Raw genomic sequence first — 20359 nt, forward strand, 5'->3', positions numbered from 1 at the left:
TACCATTATAAATAATGACAAAATAAATGTAACACTTTTTATCCATTGTTTATTATTTAGATTTAGCATAAAAAACTATTTATTTTTAATTGTCTTTTAAGAAAAAATCGGTCCTACGCAACACAATTTTAAGTGTGTGAGGGTTCTCGAAGAAATGTTTTAGGTCTCATAGTTTTCAATATGCTCCATTATATATAGTCAAAATATAATTGTATTATTTTTTTTACTTAGTATTTAGATTTAACATAAATATATCTATTTTCTATTTCTTCAAAGAAAAACATTTGTAAACAGTCCTAGTTTGAAGTGTGTGGAGTTCCTCAGGGAAATGTTTTAGGTCTCACAGTATTTGATATATTCCATTATAAATAATGAATATTTGAATGTATTACTTGTATATATCTTTTATTTATTATTTTGATTCAACATTTTGTCCACTAAAGACGCCGAGATCATTATCCATGCGTTTGTTACGTCTCGTCTCGATTACTGTAACGTATTATTTTCAGGTCTCCCCATGTCTAGCATTAAAAGATTACAGTTGGTACAAAATGCGGCTGCTAGACTTTTGACAAGAACAAGAAAGTTTGATCACATTACGCCTGTACTGGCTCACCTGCACTGGCTTCCTGTGCACTTAAGATGTGACTTTAAGGTTTTACTACTTACGTATAAAATACTACACGGTCTAGCTCCAGCCTATCTTGCCGATTGTATTGTACCATATGTCCCGGCAAGAAATCTGCGTTCAAAAGACTCCGGCTTATTAGTGATTCCTAGAGCCCAAAAAAAGTCTGCGGGCTATAGAGCGTTTTCCGTTCGGGCTCTAGTACTCTGGAATGCCCTCCCGGTAACAGTTCCAGATGCTACCTCAGTAGAAGCATTTAAGTCTCACCTTAAAACTCATCTGTATACTCTAGCCTTTAAATAGACCTCCTTTTTAGACCAGTTGATCTGCCGCTTCTTTTCTTTCTCCTATGTCCCCCCCCTCACTTGTGGAGGGAGTCCGGTCCGATGACCATGGATGAAGTACTGGCTGTCCAGAGTCGAGACCCAGGATGGACCGCTCGTCGGGACCCAGGATGGACCGCTCGCCTGTATCGGTTGGGGACATCTCTACGCTGCTGATCCGCTTCCGCTTGAGATGGTCTCCTGTGGACGGGACTCTCGCTGCTGTCTTGGATCCGCTTGAACTGAACTCTCGCGACTGTGTTGGAGCCACTATGGATTGAACTTTCACAGTATCATGTTAGACCCACTCGACATCCATTGCTTTCGGTCCCCTAGAGGGGGGAGGGGGTTGCCCACATCTGAGGTCCTCTCCAAGGTTTTTCATAGTCAGCATTGTCACTGGCGTCCCACTGGATGTGAATTCTCGCTGCCCACTGGGTGTGAGTTTTCCTTGCCCTTTTGTGGGTTCTTCCGAGGATGTTGTAGTCGTAATGATTTGTGCAGTCCTTTGAGACATTTGTGATTTGGGGCTACATAAATAAACATTGATTGATTGATTGATTAAAATAATTCCTTTAATTATTATTTTTTTTAATCTGTCCTACTGCACTTTATGAGTTCCTTAGGGTAATGTTTTAGGTCATATTCTGTCATTCTCTCTCACAAGTTATTTTCCATTTCTCGTGTTTTGTTTTATTCCTTGCCCAGTGCTCTTATTTTTCATTCCACTTCCTGTTTGCCTCCATTTGCTCCATTTTGCTCCATGTGCTTTAATGTCTAACGTCCTCTGTGTTCTTTGATGTTTGATGTTTCCCTCTTACACACATGTAAGAGGGATGTGTTCTATGGCTATGAGTTGTTTTTTTTCCCTTGGCCTCAGTCTGCACCCCCTCTCCAGGGCCCAGGCTAAGACCGATTTTTTTATTTTGTTTTAATCTTCTATTCCCCCCCCTGTTTACCTGTATCTCATCTTTTTTGTAAGGGGCGCTGGAAGCCGGCAGACCCGTCAGCGATCCTGTTCTGTCTCCCTGTAATGTTTGTCTGATCTTGAATGGGATTGTGCTGAAAATTTTAATTTTCCTGAAGGAACTCTCCTGACGGAATAAATAAAGTACTATGTAATGTAATGTAATGTAATTTGCCACCACTCGTCTGATCTCGGCGCTGGCTCCCCTCACTTTCTCATTTTAATTCCATCCATCCATCTATTTTTCTACCGCTTATACCCTTTGGGGTCGCGGGGGGCGCTGGTGTCTATCTCAGCTACAATCGTTCTAATCATTTTCTGTGGGCGTAAACATAATTTTTCCCAATGCTTTTGTCTTTAAAGTCCATAAAACAAACATTTATCACAAAAAAACTATTTGATATTAACTAATTTTTACCGCAAGAAGAAGTCTTTAAAGGTTCTTCGCACGGGGAACCCGGCGCGACGAATCTTGACCGTCTCCAACATTCCAGAGTACCTCAACTGATTGAGGACGACCTCCGGGTTAAAGACGCTGGGATTCTGCACGGCAAAACGAAGAACATGTTGAAAAGAGAAACTGAAATTTGTGATTTATCCTGTTGTAAATGCATGTTTGAAATCAACTCCAACCATAAACCATTTCATTTAAAGCGCCAAGCAGAGAAAATGGCTGACCTTCTCCATGTTGGGCTTAATGCAACGGATGAAGAAGGGATTGGACGCACTTAGAGTGGCCATGAGAGCATGGAGGGAGTCCTGTGGGGGACAAATGACATACTGGATGAAATATTCTTTTATGCTGCGGCAAGGAGTGTGTCGTCTTTTGTGGACATACTCGAAACTGGGAGCTGACGGTCGGCTTGCGTCTGGCCGTTCCCATCTTCTCCTCGTTGTTCCTGCTGCCCACCTTCTCGAACAAGTCGTAGATGAAGTCCAGTCTGGAAAACATAAAGACATACGGTACAGGCCAAAAGTTCAATGTGTTTTCTTTATTTTCATGACTATTTACTTTGTAGATTGTCACTGAAGGCATCAAAACTATGAGTGAACACATGTGGAGTTATGTACTTAACACATAAAGGTGAAATAACTGAAAACGTGTTTTATATTCTAGTTTCTTCAAAATAGCCACCCTTTGCTCTGATTACCGCTTTGCACACTCTTGGCATTCTCTTGATGTGCTTCAAGCACACCTGTGAAGTGAAAGCCGGTTTAGGTGACTACCTCTTGGAGCTCATCGAGAGAAGGCCAAGAGTATGAGAAAAAAGTAATCAGAATATAATATTTTCAGTTAGTTCACCTTCTTTTTGTTAAGTACATAACTCCACATGTGTGCATTCATAGTTTTGATGCCTTCTGTGACAATCTTCAATGAAAATAGTCATGAAAATAAAAATAATCACATTGAATGAGAAGGTGTATCAGAACTTTTGGCCTGTACTGTACATGGTGGACTTGCTGAGAAATGCCAGGTTTTTCCATAAAAACGTGCAATAATCCTAAAGAGGTTAGTATTTATATATTTATAATTATAATGTCGCTGTGTAATAAAAAGTGTGTATGCCTTCAAATGTATTTATTTGTATTTATTATTTCAGTAAAATACAAAACAACATTTTTCCTAAATGTAATCATGTCTCCAACAATTGGAGATACATCTTTAAAACAGCTGGAAAAAAAAACGCAAATAAATGTCAATTTCTGCAAATAATTTTAAACATTTTGCACAATATGCATTTAATAAAATATATATTAAAAGAAATACAACATACCCAGTTTACCATCATTGTCAGCCGTTTAGTTTTGCTTTAAAATATTTTTCTTACTCCACACTAAAATATAAAATCTTTATTGTTATTATTGCAGAACAATGAAAAGCAGAGTGTCAGTTCTGAGAGATTTAAACAAAATGCAACAATTATAGTAATTTATTTATTTATAATTATATTTAATTCAACAATTGCAATTATTTTATTTTAAATAAATATTATCTATATATTGATAATATAAAAGTATTTTAGGGGGTTTACCGTATTTCCTTGAATTTCCGCCGGGGCGCTAATTAATTTAAAACCTCTTCTCACTCCTGCGCTTACCAAAGGCATGCTGTAAAAGTAAGCATGCGCTTATTATTTTAAAACCTCTTCTCACTCCGGCACTTACCAAAGGTATGCAGTAAAAATTTGAGTGTGATGTAAACTTGGACCTTAAATCCTACTGAATAGCTCTTAATCTTCTTCCCTTTATGCGATTTCTAATTACCGGTATGGAAATCAGGCCTCTATTTTGAAAATGATGACAGGGGAAGTGTCACTCGTGATGTCACGAATTTGACCAGGCGGTAATACTAAGCATGCGCTAATTATTTTGGGAAGCGGCAGTAATTCAAGGCATGCGCATACTATATGCCCTGCGGCAATTCAAGGAAATACGGTAAATGTCATTTTTATATTGATAATATAAAAGTATTTTAAGGGGTTTATTTCATATTTAACAAAAAAATTCGATGTAATAATGATATTGATTTACAGTATTTGAACAATATTATTTATTTTATATTTAATACATGCATGTAATTTAATCAATATAATTTTTTTAACATGATTTTTTTCAATACAATACATGCATTCTAAATATGTGTGAGATTCAATACAGTGGTGTAACAATTGTAAGTCTCATTTAATCAATTAAAAAAAATAGGGAAGAACTTCTACTTTTGACTTGTCCAGGGTGTACACCGCCTTCCATCCGAATGCAGCTGAGTTAGGCTCCAGCACCCCCCGCGACCCCAAAAAGGGACATGTGGTAAAAAATGGATGGATTTAAAGCTATTATATTTAAAATATAAATAATAATACAGAAAAAATGTTCCCAAAATAAAAGACTTTAAGGTGAATTATAATAGATTATATTGGGGTAAACAATTTTCAACAGAGGATAATGAATGGTTGCCATGTTTTATACAAGAATTAGGTTTCTACAAGTACGTTGGGACAAATCACTCCATAGCTTATATTGTATTATTTGTGGAAGTAAAAGGTACCTGCTGTCTTTGAGCATGTTTAGGATATCGTCTCTGAAAGTGTCTCTGTTCTTCTCCAGAATCCCTTTCACGTCGTACAGGACCTGACCCACACAAACTTTGTGACCTCGGTCCAGATCTCATCAAAAGTCTCCCGTTAAAGAACTTACCTCTCCGGCGTAATGTTTGATACCAAACTGATGGTCAGCCAGTCTGGGCTTCACATAGTAAGGATTAGTCTGTCACAAAAAAAAAAAAAGTGTGATGATCGTCGAAAGCGGCTTACCGGCTTTAACATTGCAGCAAAGAAAAACTCACAGAGTGTCGGCTGTGTAACTTTTCCAGGAGAGTGAAGTCGGTTCCTTTGGGGAAGCGACTCTCTTCATTCACTAGAGCCAGCAAACCCAGTTTCTGAGGAACGCACAAAACCATTGCACTGAGAGTCACCAAAATCAGGACTAACTCTAACCTAGACACAAATCCATATCCCATTGTCCCCCAACATTGACCCCTAACCCCAAATCTTAATCCCAATTTATACATTGTTAATCCGTAATTCTAAAACCAAACCACAACTTTATATTCTTAACCCTGAAACCCTAAAACCTAACTTAAACCTAGTCCACCAGCCCTATGCTCAAGATACCTAACCCATAACCATAAAACCTAACCACAACCGAGTCCACCAGACCTATATTCTAGATCCCTAACCCACAACCCTAAAACCTAACCTAAACCTAGTCCACCAGCCCTATGCTATAGATCAGAGATGGGCAAATATTATGACTCGGGGGCCACATTGAGAGAAAACATGTGTTTGGGGGCCCAAGGTGTATGTGTGTATAAATTATATATATATATATACATTTAGATGTAAAAATCTGCTGTCCAGTATGTGTGTGTTGGGTCCCTTTTTCTCAGGAACACTAATACCAAAGGGCACAATGTCCAATAGAATTCTAAAAACAGATCACCTCAAAAAAAGGGAATGGAATTTTACTTTTTTTTTTACTGAATGGGACCCCCAAAATGTACATGAAAATAAAGACAGTAGGATTTACAATATTAACTATGACCAGTCTGCGATGAGGTGGCAACTTATCTGGGACGAGCTCAAGCGCGCCCCGCCAACCCAAATAGGGAAGGGCAGTAGAAAGTGGATGGATGGACTATGAACAATAAAACACTGAATATTAACAACATATGAACATCGCTCCTCTTTAACTTCTCAGACGAGCTCCTCAATAGTTGTATATCTTTTACAATCAAGCAAAACACAAAATCAATCAATCAATCAATCAATCAATCAATGTTTATTTATATAGCCCTAAACCACAAGTGTCTCGAAGGGCTGCACAAACCACAACGACATCCTCGGTAGAGCCCACATAAGGGCAAGGAAAAACTCACCCCAGTGGGACGTCGACAATGATGACTATGAGAAACCTTAGACAGGACCGCATATGTGGGCAACCCCCCCCCCCCCAAAGAAATGCAACAAAGAGCAAAATATGAATGCAAATGGTAATAAACACCTACAACAGTGGTCGACAACCACCGGGCCGCGGCCCGATTGGTACCGGGCCGCAGAAGAATTTTTTATTAAAAAAAAAAAAATTATTATTATTATTTTTTTTTAATTAAATTAACATAAAAAACACAATGTACACTTACAATTAGTGCACCAACCACAAAACCTCCCTTTTTCATGACAAAAATGTCCCTTTTTCATGACAAAGAAGAAAAAAAAAAAAAGGACCCCCCCCCACCCGGGCCGCGGGACAAATTATTAAGCGTTGACCGGTCCGCGGATACAAAAAGGTTGGGGACCACTGACCTACAATATCACTTTTATGCAGAAATTTTTTGTTAAAAACGCCCACTCCGGTTTGTTCTTCGTTTGAGCTGCTGTGACGTAGATTACCGTAATAACTAATACAACACTCAAAAGCGCAGATTTAGACCATTGAAATATTTTCTATAGTTCAAGACTTACGGTCGAAGACCCAGGATTTTTTTGCTCTACCTATAAAACCCAGAGGGCAGCCGATCGGCTGGAAGGCCCTCTGTGAAACCTTCCTTTTGTTATGTAAACGGAGCAACTGGGGGACCACAGCAGGGGACATGCTGAGCCACTTCACTCAAAACACCTTGACATAAAATGGATATAGAAGTTATCAGGACCCTACAACACTGGGCTTCCAACATCCCCACCAGACACATAGGAAAAGTAAAAGAACAGAACCACATAAAAAAAAAAACACTCAAAATCTGTGGTAGCCCCACCAGTCATTTACAGAATTGCTCATCCAGTTGATATCTGTACAAGATAATGATTTATTTTATGTAACATTTTTTTCAAACTGAGATACACCAGAAACATATTTGATTTGTTTTATTTTAGAATTTGTATATTGTTTTTGCCTGTTTTGCTGTCTCTCCCGGTCTCAACTCAGAGATAACAAGATTGACTGTTGCTGTTTACCCATACTCAGAGGTGGGTAGTAACGCGCTACATTTATTCCGTTACATCTACTTGAGTAACTTTTGGGATAAATTGTACTTCTAAGAGTAGTTTTATGCAACATACTTTTACTTAAGTATATTTATAGAGAAGAAACGCTACTTTTACTCCGCTCCATTTATCTGCAATCAGGACGCTACTCGCAACTTTTTTTTTTATTGATCTGTTAATGCACGCTTTATTTGTTTTGTTTTTGTCAGACACGCATTCAAAGTAAGAACTACGCATGCTTGCGTTTCACCAATCACATGCAGTCACTGGTGACGTTGGACCAATCAAACAGAGCCAGGTGGTCACGTGACCGTCACACGTAGAACCCGACATGTTGAAAAACTTATTCGGGTGTTACCATTTAGTAGTCAACTGTACGGAATATGTACTGTACTGTGCAATATGCTAATAAAAGTTTCAATCAATCAACCAATCAATCAAAAGTGTAAAGGAAAAAAGACACTTTTTATTTCAACCGTACTTCCCGTCAAAAGCCTAAAGACCGATCGCACAGTTCCTGTCTTCACAATAAAAGTGCCGCTCCATCGCGCCTGCGCTAACAAAATAAGAGTCTCCGAAAGCCAGCGCAAACAAGCTAGCAAGCTACGGAGTTTGCCGCGAATGTATTTCTTGTAAAGTGTATAAAAACGAATATGGAAGCTGGACGAATAAGATGCCAAAAATCAACGACTTTCCTGATGTATTAGACAGGAAGCAGGAACTTTTTTTTTCCTCCATTTGAAAACCGGGACGTTATCAGCACTATACTGTCTGATTCCAATCAATGCAAGTCATCAGAATCAGGTAATACACCAACTTATATTCTTGTCTTCATTAAAGATAGGAATCTATGTGTTAAACATGCATGTATATTCATTAAAACACCTTTAACATGTCAACAAAAACGGCAAAATAAATAAATATACATTATATACTGTATATATATATGTCTATATATTTCAATCAATCAATCAATCAATGAATGCCTACTGAGCCTATGGTGCTGTTAAGTTATTGTGGCTCAATTTGCCTTAATTTTTTTTATTTTAATGTATTATTATTTAATATATAATATTGTTTCAATTGCTTAAGAGATATTCCTGGCTCTGAATTTGCTCATTGCTATTTTTATGTTTTTGTGCATTATTTGTTGCCGTAATCATTAAACGAACAGGTTACTCATCAGTTACTCAGTACTTGAGTACTTTTTTCACAACATACTTTTTACTTTTACTCAAGTAAATATTTGGGTGACTACTCCTTACTTTTACTTGAGTAATAAATCTCTAAAGTAACAGTACTCTTACTTGAGTACAATTTCTGGCTACTCTACCCACCTCTGCCCATACTGTAATGTGATGTTATGTCAAAGATATGATATTATATGTCTGATTTTTAAAATACCAGTTATGGATTTGAGCTGTGCCAGGTTCTGCTCAACTCCTTAGGTCGCATTTACGCAGAAGACGAAAGACATTCACACCTCAATTCACAGATGTGCTCAGAGTTTTTGATTGATTGATTGATTGATTGATACTTTTATTAGTAGATTGCACAATACAGTACATATTCCGTACAATTGACCACTAAATGGTAACACCCGAATAAGTTTTTCAACTTGTTTAAGTCGGGGTCCACGTTAATCAATTCATTGAACGCACCCAAGGGGCACTGCCATGCTAATGACCAATGTGGCCATAATGGCTCATGTGACTGCAACCACCCCGACTAGTTTTGTGGCCGTTGACGCACCTGACTCACTGACGACTCACTAATCACTGTTCGTTTACATAACAAAAGGAGGGCCTTCCAGGTAGAAAAGCCAAATGGCTGCTCTCTGGGTCTTCTAGTGTTAAAAAACAGCACCGCACAACATAATGGCAGCGAGAGATTTGATGTTAAAGGGCAAAAAAATGTTTGTAGAACGTCCAGTGGGCCGGATTGAAAATCACAAAGTAGATCCCTAATCCATAACCCTAAAACCTAACTTCAACCTAGTCCACCTATCCTTTACCCTATACCAGTGGTTGTTAACTCTACTAGGGGTTCTGCGGAGCCTCCGCCACGCAGGTCAAGACACACCCGACTCATCGTGTAAATAAAAACTTCTCCTTATCGGCGTATTATGGATACCCCAAAACAATGTTCCCTCTAATTTTCCATCTGACTCGCAGGTGTATAATTTGTTGTGAGTTCATGCACGTTGTTGGTTTGGTTCTTTGAACAAGGTGATGTTCATGCACGGTTCATTTTGTGCACCAGTAAAAAACATATACCTTTGCCTTGAATGTGAAAAAAAAAATAATAATAGTAATTTTTCACTAAAGAAGTGTTCAAAGAATGCGCACATGAAACTGGTGGAGTTCGGTTAAAAACCACTGCCTTATACTTATACCAAACTATGTAAAATTGATTTAATAATATCGCTTGTAATCTGTTGCCTCAATTTTATGGAGTAGATATGGTGTATCTTTTCTTCCAGTGTTAGTGTGCACAGTACCTTCTCTATGAGGTCCAGACACTCTGCGTTGTCCATCCAGTCGATGGCGTCCCATTGGACACCTTCCCTGCAGTCACATGGACACAAAGGACACTTTCAGCACTTTTAAGGAGGCTTCTTGTGCTTTTTATTGAGTTCAAATCGTGCACCTGTTGTACTCCAGCTGCTCCAGGGAGAAGATGTGCTTGTTGAAGTACTCCTGGAGTTTCTCGTTGGCGTAGTTGATGTTGAACTGCTCGAAGCGATTCACCTGAGGGCACAAACACACACACGGGTGACTCATTTGCATATGTTTGTGCATGTGCGCGGTGACGAAGCAAACCTCAAAGTTCTCAAAGCCGAAGATGTCTAGGATGCCGATGGACTTAAAATTTTCCTTCCCTTTAATCTTCTGGTTGATCTTGAGGATGATCCAGGAGAAACATTGGGAATAAAGCGCCATGGCGACGGAATCCCGGGAATCCACGGCCTGCGTTGACGTGTCAGGTGTAGAGTTTGGATGAGAACAGACAAAGAGAAGGGTCCGTGTGTGTGCGTGTTAACTGACCTGCTCGATGGTGAGCGGGGAGCAAATCTCCTCCCCTCGCAGTATGATGGAGCGCTGAGTCAGCACTTCCGACAACTGGAAGGCGTCGAGGCCCAGAAGCTCGCTGGCGGTGGTCACCACTGGGAAGACAAACATTTATTTATCCGTCTGTGCCATCCAGGTTTTGGACTTTGTGTCAACCTTGCTTGGTGGTGATCTGGGCTCCTCCGGCTGTCATGAACTCCACGTTGCCCAGCTGAAGGACGCCGGACAGCAGCTTGAACATGTCTCTGATCTCCTCCTCGCTGAACTCCAGAACCTTCAGCGCCTCCTATTCAATTATTCAAGCGCGCGTCACCCGATTATTACAAGCAGGAGTTTGAGTTTCAAATGCTCAATGACTAATGGACAATAATATTTCAACCAATCCTGTAAAATTCTATAGTTACATCAGGGACATTTACAAACCCCAAAACCAGTGAAGTTGGCACGTTGTGTAAATGGTAAATAAAAACAAAATACAATGATTTGAAAATCCTTTTCAACCTATATTCAATGGAATAGACTGCAAAGACAAGATACTTAACGTTCTAACTGGTAAACTTTGTTATTTTTTGGCAAATATTAGCTCATTTGGAATTTGAGGCCTGCAACATGTTTCAAAAAAGGTGGCACAATTTGCAAAAAAGAGTGAGAAAGTTGAGGAATGCTCATGAAACGCTTATTTGGAACATCGGACAGGTGAACAGGCTAATTGGGAACAGGTGGGTGCCATGATTGGGTATAAAAGCAGCTTCCATAAAATTCTCACTCATTCTCAAACAAGGATAGGGCGAGGGTTACCACTTTATGAACAATTGTCCAACAATTTAAGAACAACATTTTTTAATGAGCTATTGTGCAAGGAATTTAGGAATTTCATCATCTACGGTCCGTAATATCATCAAAAAGTTCAGATATTCTGGAGAAATCCCTGCATGTAAGCGACAAGATCAACATTGAATGCCCGTGACCTTCGATCCCTCAGGCGGTACTGCTTCAAAAAACAATGTGTAAAGGATAACACCACATGGGCTCAGGAACACTTCAGAAAACCACTGTCAGTAGCTATAGTTTGTCTCTATATCTGTAAGTTCAAGTTAAAACTCTACTATGCAAAACGAAAGCCATTTATCAACAACACCCAGAAAGGACGCCGGCTTCGTTGGGCCCGAACTAATCTAAGATGGACTGATGCAAAGTGGAAAAGGCTAATTGGGAACAGGTGGATGCCGTGATTGAGTATAAAAGCAGCTTCTATGAAATGCTCAGTCATTCACAAACAAGGATGGGGCGAGGGTCAACACTTTGTGAACAAAAGCATGAGCAAATTGTCCAAAAATTTAAGAACAATCATTTCTTAATGAGCTATTGTGCAAGGAATTTAGGAATTTCACCGTCTACTGTCCCTAATATCATCAAAAAATTCAGATAATCTGGAGAAATCCCTGCATGTAAGCGGCAAGATCAACATTGAGCGCCCGTGACCTTCGATCCCTCAGGCGGTACTGCTTCAAAAAACAATGTGTAAAGGATAACACCACACGGGCTCAGGAACACTTCAGAAAACCACTGTCAGTAGTTTGTCCCTACATCTGTAAGTTCAAGTTAAAACTCTACTATGCAAAACGAAAGCCATTTATCAACAACACCCAGAAAGGACGCCGGCTTCGCTGGGCCCGAACTAATCTAAGATGGACTGACGCAAAGTGGAAAAGGCTAATTGGGAACAGGTGGGTGCCATGATTGGGTATAAAAGCAGCTTTTATGAAATGCTGGGTCATTCTCAAACAAGGATGGGGCGAAGGTCAACACTTTGTGAACAAAAGCATGAGCAAATTGTCCAACAATTTAAGAACAACATTTCTTAATGAGCTATTGTGCAAGGAATTTCGGAATTTCACCATCTACTGTCTGTATTATCATCAAAAAGTTCAGATAATCAGGAGAAATCACTGCATGTAAGCGGCAAGACCAACATTGAATGCCTGTGACCTTCGATCCCTCAGGCGTTACTGTTTCAAAAAACAATGTGTAAAGGATAACACCACATGGGCTCAGGAACACTTCAGAAAACCACTGTCAGTAGCTATAGTTTGTCCCTACATCTGTAAGTTCAAGTTAAAACTCTACTATACAAAATGAAAGCCATTTATCAACAACACCCAGAAAGGACGCTGGCTTCGCTGGGCCCGAACTAATCTAAGATGGACTGATGCAAAGTGGAAAAAGCTAATTGGGAACAGGTGGGTGCCATGATTGGGTATAAAAGCAGCTTCTATGAAATGCTCAGTCATTCACAAAAAAGGAAGGGGCGAGGGTCAACACTTTATGAACAAAAGCATGAGCAAATTGTCCAACAATTTAAGAACAACATTTCTTAATGAGCTAATGTGCAAGGAATTTAGGAATTTCATCATCAAAGGTCCATAATATCATCAAAAGGTTCAGATAATCTGGAGAAATCACTGCATGTAAGCGGCTAGACCAACATTGAATGCCCTTGACCTTCGATCCCCCAGGCGGTACTGCTTCAAAAAAGGATAACACCACATGGGCTCAGGAACACTTCAGAAAACCACTGTCAGTAGCTATAGTTTTTACCTACATCTGCAAGTTCAAGTTAAAACTCTACTATGCAAAACGAAAGCCATTTATCAACAACACCCAGAAAGGACGCCGGCTTCGCTGGGCCCGAACTAATCTAAGATGGACTGATGCAAAGTGGAAAAGTGTTCTGTGGTCTGTTGAGTCCACATTTCAAATTATGAAGCATAAAATGCCATAACGGAGACCATGGACTGTTGAACAACTTAAGCAGTACAAACATCAAGCAAGAATGGGAAATAATTCCACATGAAAAGCTTAAAAAATTGGTCTCCTCAGTTCCCAAACGTTTACTGAGTGTTGTTAAAAGGAAAGGCCATGTAACACAGTGGCAAAAATGCCCCTGTGCCAACTTTTTTGCAATGTGTTGCTGCCATCAAATTCTAAGTTAATGATTATTTGAAAAAAAAAAATTAAGTTTCTCAGTTCGAACACTAAATATCTTGTCTTTGCAGTCTATTCAATTGAATATAAGTTGAAAAGAATTTGCAATTAATTGTACTCTGTTTTTATTTACGATTTACACAAAGTGCCAAATTCACTGCTTTTCGGTTCTGTATAATAGCACAGTAGAGGGACATGTTTTAAATTATTTTGTATGGAGTGGTTTAGTAGTAGAAGAGTTGCCTTACAGATAGAAAATCTTAAATAGATACAGTCTAAAAAGGCTGAATCCGCTGAAGGGTGCAGCGCCTTATTGCCGGTAAAAAAAAACCCCATCTTTGTAGGACTATGAAAAAATGATATTTGATATTGGTCAAATGATATTTGACCAGTGCAACATAATCCAAGTGATCAATAAGACGACCCAGTATTCTCCTCACCATAACGCTGTTAAACAGCTCTCTGTCGTTTAGACTCTTGTCCTGGAGACAACCCGACTGGCTGAGATAATGGAAAGACTCGGCTGGATCCTCCAGGAAGTACAGACCTGACACATGGAGACAGACACATGTAGCCAAATTATCCAACCACTCGACGGAAACGTCCATTCTGACAAATTCAACCAGACCTACTTTTATGCTCTTTGTTAGCTCCCGCCAAGAGAGCGTAGAAGATGTGGTAGTTGCGTTCTCCAGGGTTCTGTCGCACCACTCGGTTCTGCAGAGAATCGACACCGTCAGTGAAGGTTCTGATGACCAAAGCTACGCTAGTTTATGCTGAGCTTACCTTTTCTAGTAAATCTGACACGAAAAGAGTCAAGGAAAGTGGACGGCTATTAGGTTAATGCTGATCAGCTCGGTACTTATCAACTGTGTCCCACTGTTTACATGGCTAATGATTGTACTCACGTGAAAGAGTCCTTCGATATAGATGCATTCTCAGGGAGACACAATCACATTTCTATATTTCTTTTTACGCAAATGCAGGAGTTGCATTAATTTCAGAAGTCTCCGCGTCATGTTAGAACAGGGGTCGGGAACCTTTTTGGCTGAAAGAGCCAAGAAGCCAAATATTTTAAAATGTATTTCCCTAAGAGCCATATAATATTTTTTTTAATAGGTCTCTTGTTCTTTGTAATAACATTGTTATTCTGAAGCTAACTGTGGAGGGGGCGTGACCTGCAGGCCTGCAGCAAAGCAGGATGTTGCCAGGACCGGCCTCGAAATCAGCGACAGGTGTGTAGACGGCCCACCTGGGCCTTGTTATCTAATCACCTGTCGCTCTTTTATAAGCAGCAGCCAGGAGGAGAGACAGGGCCGGGGCTGGAGCCAGAGCGCGAGTGAGGACATAAGAGAAAAAGACAATTGCTGGAAAGCAACTGAGAGAAAAATCCATCCATCCATCCATCCATTTTCTACCGCTTATTCCTTTTTTTGGGGTCGCGGGGGGTGCTGGCGCCTATCTCAGCTACAATCGGGCGGAAGGCGGGGTACACCCTGGACGAGTCGCCACCTCATCGCAGGGCCAACACAGATAGACAGACAACATTCACACTCACATTCACACACTAGGGCCAATTTTTAGTGTTGTCAATCAACCTATCCCCAGGTGCATGTCTTTGGAAATGGGAGGAAGCCGGAGTACCCGGAGGGAACCCACGCATTCACGGGGAGAACATGCAAACTCCACACAGAAAGATCCCGAGCCTGGATTTGAACCCAGGACTGCAGGAACTTCGTATTGTGAGGCAGACGCACTAACCCCTCTGCCACCGTGAGAGAAAAATAAAATAAAACAATATTGTAACCCTAAAACAGGCTCTTGGTGGTCTGAAAAACCTCCAGGAGGGCAAGCCCCACACTAACCAATAATAAATAAATTACTTCTTACCATTAATGCAACTTCTTGAACATAAAAAAGCATGAGAATGTTTTATATTTTGAACGTTATTTTTAACACTGTGATCACAAGTGGAATTATTCATTAAGCGTGTTAAGCAATGTCAGCTCAGATTTATCCGAGAGCCAGATGCAGTCATCAAAAGAGCCACATCTGGCTCGAGAGCCATAGGTTCCCTACCCCTGTATTAGAACATCGGCTCAAACTTGAGGGTAAGTTGTCTATCCACCGAGCGAAGCTGCTTCAATGATACGAATCTTCACCACCATGGTGGAAAATAAACATAGTTTCTTCCAGGTATTATCATCTCTGGAGGTCTAGAGAAAAGGGTATTGCTAAGCATGCCAAACAAACACACACATTATTGTGTTTTCTGTCCTTCTTGAGACCACCGAAAAAAGCCTACCTGTTTAGGACCACCCTTATTAGATATATAAAGATTTGTATTTACAACATTAATAATATATATAAATACCTTGAAAATATAAATAAGGCTCCATTTTCCGGGGCGTGGCTAAGATGCACATGCAGTAGTTTGCCTCTGCAGTTACTCCGGTGAAAACTATAAGATTTAATCTTAATTCTGCTTTTTTTTTTTTTTAAACTGACAACGTTTGGTCAATTATATGCATGCATATCCCTCTGGGTAAATTCGACCCTATTAAGATATAGATAACAACGATTATGCCCAAGACACGAAGAGGGAAGCAATCAGAGTCACCTGTGGCCGTAAACGAGCCTGAGGCTAGCGCTAAAATGGCGTCATCAACTCTGGAGAAGATGCTGGATAAGATATTCGAGTCTATAAACAAACGTTTTGACATGCTTGAGGAAAAGCTTGAGGCTCTTTCAAGCAAGCAGTCGGCACTGACCAACCGAGTGCAGGACATGGAGCAGCAAGGTTCTGAACACGAGCGCCGCATTGAAGCGCTCGAACAAAAATTGGCTCAAACGCAGAAGAGGAACGAACAATTGGTAGCTAAAATAGACGAATTGGAAGGGCGCTCAAGACGGAATAATATAAAAATAGTCGGGATACCAGAGCAAGAAGAAAAGGGAAGACTTACGGATTTCGTTGCGGACCTGATACCAAAGTTGTTTGGAGCGAGTAACTTCTCCAAGCCAGTGGTGGTGGACCGCGCGCACCGTGTCCCGCTCGCTCGCCATGGTAACGGCAAGGGACCCAGGAGCATCATCGCAAGAATACACTTCTACCAGGATAAGGAGCTACTTCTTCGACTGAGCCGCGGCCAGGAGCTGATCTACAACGGCCTGCGCGTGTTCCTGTTTCCAGACTACACTGCCGAAGTGACAGCGCAAAGACGGGCCTTTCGAGAGGCAATGAACATGCTGCGGGAGAAGGAAATCAAGTTTATGCTGCGTTTTCCAGCTCGCCTGCATGTAGAGTACAACGACCAGGTAAAGGTGTTTACCTCTCTTGCAGACACTAAGACCTTTATTATAAAACATTTTAGTGACTAATTATCAATAATGGCTCTACCACACAAGGCTTATGATAAGTATAAAAGCAGATATACACTTTTTCACTGAGGTTTATTTCACCGGAGGTCGCAGGAAAAAAAAAAAAAAAAAAACACTTCACTGCCGAGCTACTAATTGCTTTGGGCAATGAACGCAGCTACGAGCATGTGCCCTGCGCCTGAAGATGGGGGTGGGGGACTCATGGACTGGGGAATCGTCCAAAACGACATCTTATGGACATCACCACAATGGAGATTTCACTCCAAAACATTGAACTACACACGATGGGAACCGAGGGAGGGGGGAACAATGGGGTGTGAGTGTTGTGTATGTGTGAATCTGAGCATGAATGTGGAGGAAAGAGATGTACAATCATATTTCAACTTACTAATTACTAAGGTTTTTTTTTCATGTAAGGACAAAAAAAAAAAAAAAAAAAAACCTAAAACACCATAATGTCAACTTGTAAGAAAAAAATCACACTAGTTTCATGGAATGTTAGGGGCTTAGCCAAAAATATTAAAGCAGGGAAGGTTTTTTCACATTTAAATTCATTAAAAGCAGATGTTGTATTCTTACAAGAAACACATCTCTGTAAAGACAACCAACACAAACTTAAAACAAGCTGGATATCTCAGGTTTATCACGCACCCTTTACTTCACAAGCTAGAGGTGTAGCTATTTTATTTCATAAAAATGTGCCTTTCATACTTACATCACAAATAATTGACCCTAATGGGAGATTTATTTTATTGAATGGTCATATTACATCCTATCCAGTAACTTTTTTGAATATCTATGGACCAAACACTGATGACTCAAACTTTTATCATCGAGTCTTTGGTCTACTTCCTGATGATAGCTCCTCTCATATCTACATTGGTGGTGATTTTAACTGCCTTTTGGACCCCACTTTAGATAGATTGTCAACTAAATCTCATGTAATTGCTAACTCAACTAAAACTATTAATAATCTTATGAGATCAAGAAATATCATAGACATATGGAGAGTAAAACACCCTAAGAAAAGGGAGTATTCATTTTACTCTACTGTACACAATTCCTACACGAGAATTGATTACTTTTTAGTGGAAGGCTCTTCCCTCTCCAATGTCAGTAATCCTGAGTACCATAGTAGAATAATCTCAGATCACAGTCCTGTGAGTTTGCAGATTCAAATTGATCTCCTTAAAATCAAACAAAAATGGAGATTTAATCCACAACTATTATTATATGAAGATTTTAAAGAGTATATAAACAAGATTATCCAAGATTTTATTGAGGTGAATGATAACGGAGAGGTCTCAGACTCCACATTGTGGGAAGCTCTTAAAGCTACTGTGAGAGGATATATCATTTCATTTGAAATCTCAAAACAAAGAGAAACAAGAAAAAGGCAGAGAGAATTAGAAAAAGAAATTAAAGAAATGGAAAAAATTCATATAAATTCTCTTTTGCAGTCTGATTACAATAAGATGCTGAAACTGAAAAATGAATACAACTCTCTTCTTCATGGGGAAGTATCTAAACTCCTGCTGAAAAATAAACAAAAACATTTTGAAATATCCGATAAACCACAAAAACTTCTATCTAGACAGCTCAAAGGAGATCAAGCCAAAGCTGCTATTCACAAAATATGCTCAAAAACAGGTGAAACATGTACAGATTTAAAGGATATCAATAATATCTTCAAAGACTTTTATTCAGAATTATATAAATCTAATTCAGCTATAGCGGTTAATGATTTAAATGATTTTTTTACCTCATTAAACTTACCTCAACTGAGTCCAAATAATCAGAATTCTTTAGACAACACTATTTCAACTGAAGAACTGCAAAAAGCACTGAAATCTTTCTCCTTGAATAAAAGTCCTGGTCCAGATGGATTTGGTGCGGAGTTTTATCAAGCTTTCAGTGAAATACTATCCCCTATAATACTTAGAATGTTAAATGATTCTTTTGTGAACAACAAACTTCCAAGTTCTTTGTATGAAGCCCATATATGTATAATACCAAAAAAGGGAAAAAATCCACTTGATCCAGCCAATTATAGACCTATCTCCCTGCTCAATTTAGACCATAAGATTCTAACTAAGGTACTCGCAACAAGGTTAAGCAACCACATAACAGAAATTATTCATCCAGATCAGGTCGGTTTCATCCCGGACAGACCTTCTTTTGGCAATGTACGGAGATTACTGAACGTATTGTACTCAGACTGCACAGGAAACAAAAAGGCTGCCGTCCTGACTCTGGATGCTCATAAAGCTTTTGATTCAATTGAGTGGGCTTATCTTTTTCATGTTCTCAAATTATTTGGATTGGGAGAAAATTTTATAAAATGGGTTAAAATAATTTATTCTGCACCAAAATCATATGTCATAACTAATAATGTAATATCGGATAGTTTTGAATTACATCGCGGTGTGAGACAGGGTGACTGCCTTTCGCCCTTACTCTTCAATTTGGCCCTCGAACCACTGGCTATTGGTTTAAGAATGAACTCTAATATTAAAGGATTTTCAGTGGGCTCATCAGAGAGTCTCATCTCCCTTTATGCAGATGATGTACTTGTTACACTCACTGAGCCAGAAGTTGCACTACCACTTCTTTTAGAATACGTAGACTCTTTTGGTAGAATATCTGGTTATAAAATAAACTGGTCCAAAAGTGAGCTTATGTTCCTAGGAGATAACGTTGAGATCAGTCAAAATCCAGTTAAAGTCGCAGAAAATTACATATCCTATCTTGGCTTAAAAATATCTAAAAATTATGAATCATTACTAAAGTTGAACTTTATTGAAGCCTTTGAGAAACTGAAAGTGTGTATTGAGTATTGGAAGACCCTACCTCTCTCTATGTTAGGCAAGGTGAATGCTATTAAAATGATCACTCTGCCCAAATTTATTTATCTTTTTCAAAATTTACCAATTGTAATTCCTGTAGATTTTTTCAAAAAACTTGAATCTTTAGTTCTAGATTTTGTGTGGGGATGTAAAAAACGCAGAATATCCAAAAAGCACTTATTTAGATCTACAGAGGAAGGAGGACTGGGTCTTCCAATGTTCAAAAATTATTATTGGGCATCAAATCTGAACGCATTGACCTATTGGAAGATGGGGTCCCCAAATAATGAATCTCTTAATTCTGCTCCCTTATGGCTGAAATTGGAACTGCAGTCATTAGTGAAACCTTATACATCATTGCTATCGTTACTTTTTACTAAACCAGTCTCTTCAATTAAATCAATAAGTCATAGTGTTGTAGTACGAAATTCTATCAAAATTCTTTCTCAAATTAAAAAACAATTGAATATTTCCAATGTAACTATGTATTCACCAATATATCACAACCATGCATTTATTCCATCGATAAGAGATAAAACATTTTTTGACTGGTACTCAAATGGAATTAAATGCATAAAAGACATTTATGTCGAGGACAGTCTTGTGTCATTTGAGCAA

The 20359-nt window shown here is 39.3% G+C and overlaps 1 protein-coding gene across 1 annotated transcript in view; it reads right to left on the minus strand.

Moving 5' to 3' along the window:
• The window catches only part of myo10l1 (myosin X, like 1), a 135198-nt gene that overhangs the window by 40931 nt on the left and 73908 nt on the right, over positions 1-20359 (minus strand). The window contains exons 7-20 of the mRNA XM_061896116.1: positions 14301-14314; positions 14147-14231; positions 13955-14061; positions 10686-10815; positions 10506-10624; positions 10281-10427; positions 10108-10208; positions 9959-10025; positions 5262-5354; positions 5114-5182; positions 4965-5047; positions 2757-2859; positions 2597-2677; positions 2337-2461 (exon numbers count right to left, since the gene is read on the minus strand). Of these exons, the coding sequence (XP_061752100.1) occupies positions 2337-2461; positions 2597-2677; positions 2757-2859; positions 4965-5047; positions 5114-5182; positions 5262-5354; positions 9959-10025; positions 10108-10208; positions 10281-10427; positions 10506-10624; positions 10686-10815; positions 13955-14061; positions 14147-14231; positions 14301-14314 (1324 nt within the window). The remainder of the gene's footprint in view (positions 1-2336; positions 2462-2596; positions 2678-2756; positions 2860-4964; positions 5048-5113; positions 5183-5261; positions 5355-9958; positions 10026-10107; positions 10209-10280; positions 10428-10505; positions 10625-10685; positions 10816-13954; positions 14062-14146; positions 14232-14300; positions 14315-20359) is intronic.

The sequence above is a fragment of the Nerophis ophidion genome, linkage group LG03 (genome assembly GCF_033978795.1).
Source record: "Nerophis ophidion isolate RoL-2023_Sa linkage group LG03, RoL_Noph_v1.0, whole genome shotgun sequence".
In the NCBI taxonomy this organism is placed as follows: Eukaryota; Metazoa; Chordata; class Actinopteri; order Syngnathiformes; family Syngnathidae; genus Nerophis; species Nerophis ophidion.